Here is a 1,458-nt window from a genome sequence, read left to right as displayed (position 1 = left end):
GGCTACGCAGGGGCCCCCTGAAGCCCAGCTGTGCCGCAAGGGTCGGGGGCGCGTCGTGCCGGCCGCCCTCAGCCCTGTCACCCCGGCCAGGCCGGGTCCCTCGGGGGAGAGGGGCCCCGAAGGGCGCTGAGCTATCCAGAAGGACCCCCGGGCTGGAGGGCACCTGCGGTGGGTGAGCAGCGGGGCAGGGTCCTGCTCTCAGGAGCTGGCCGAGGGCGTGGGGCGACAGGAGCCCCGGGCACAAGCCCAGACGGGCCAAGAGCAGCGGCACAGAGATGACCAGGGGCCGGCGTGGGCCCGGCACGGACACGACGGAGGACAGGGCTGGGAGGCCGCAGCCGCGCGTCCTCACCCCTGACGGCCACGAGGCCGAGGTCCTCTGGGGCCCACACCCGCGAGAGTGCTCCCTGGTGCCCCCCAGGCCCAGGTCCCGGGTCTGCAGCCCTGCGCCAGAGTGGAGGTCGGCCGGCCCCCTCCTCCACCCCACAGGGTGGCCAGGCTCAGCTCACAGCGCAGCACGGCCGTGCCCGGGCCTCCCCGACAGACAGGTGGCAGACAAGGGACCAGGGGAGCCACCCCGGGCGTGGGCAGTGTCTCCACGGTGGGGCGGGGCCTCGCAGGGCGTGGGCGGGGCCTCGCAGGGCATGCGCGGGACCACCCAGGATGTGGGCGGATCCTCCCAGGGTGTGGGCGGGACCTCCCAGGGCGTGGGCGGAACCTCCAAGGGCATGGGCGGGGCCTCGCAGGACGTGGGCGGGACCACCCAGGATGTGGAGGAACCTCCCAGGGCGTGGGCGGGAGCTCGCAGGGCATGCGTGGGACCTCCCAGGGAGTGGGCGGGACCTCCCAGGGTGTGGGCGGGGCCTCCCAGGGCGTGCGTGGGACCTCCCAGGGTGTGGGCGGAGCCTCCCAGGACGTGGGTAGGGCCACGCAGGGCCTGAGCAGTGTCCCCACAGGGCGGGGCGGAGTCACCCCAGGGCACAGGCATCACCGGAGCAGGCACACTCACCCCTCACGGTGAGCGTGGCCCGGGTCACCTGGTCCCCGAAGTGGCAGGCATACTGCCCGCTGTCTTGGGGCTGCAGGTCCCGCACCACCAGCTCCAGCGCTGCACCATCCTGCCGCAGGCTGTACTTGGCCCCCTGCTGCAGGACCTGGTCTCCCCGGCGCCACTCCACGGGGGCGGCCACAGAGGACAGCATGCACCGCAGGGTGGCCGCCCCGCCCGCGTGCACTTCCACGTCTTTCAGGCCCTCGCGAAACCTCACCGGCGTGGCTGCGGACACCACAGCGGGGTCACTGCGCCCAGCTGGGGCAGGGGTCCCAGCGGCCAGCACCTGCCCGGGGCAGCCGCCCAGCGGCTCAGAAGAGATTGAGTGTACGTGGCACTGAGGAGCGAGTCACAGGGGCAGGCCAGGGCTTGGTGGAAGGCAGGGCAGGGCGGGGCTTGGGCGGGGC

The 1,458-nt window shown here is 74.0% G+C and overlaps 1 protein-coding gene across 1 annotated transcript in view; it reads right to left on the bottom strand.

Moving 5' to 3' along the window:
• Window positions 1-1,458, bottom strand: part of OBSCN (obscurin, cytoskeletal calmodulin and titin-interacting RhoGEF) — a 29,518-nt gene that overhangs the window by 10,922 nt on the left and 17,138 nt on the right. Inside the window, exon 20 of the mRNA XM_012734620.1 lies at window positions 1,010-1,276. Within this exon, the coding sequence (XP_012590074.1) occupies window positions 1,010-1,276 (267 nt within the window). The remainder of the gene's footprint in view (window positions 1-1,009; window positions 1,277-1,458) is intronic.

Source organism: Condylura cristata, unplaced genomic scaffold, assembly GCF_000260355.1.
Source record: "Condylura cristata isolate star-nosed mole 26May11 unplaced genomic scaffold, ConCri1.0 scaffold00062, whole genome shotgun sequence".
NCBI lineage: Eukaryota > Metazoa > Chordata > Mammalia > Eulipotyphla > Talpidae > Condylura > Condylura cristata.
This window is presented reverse-complemented; position numbering and strand designations above follow the sequence as displayed.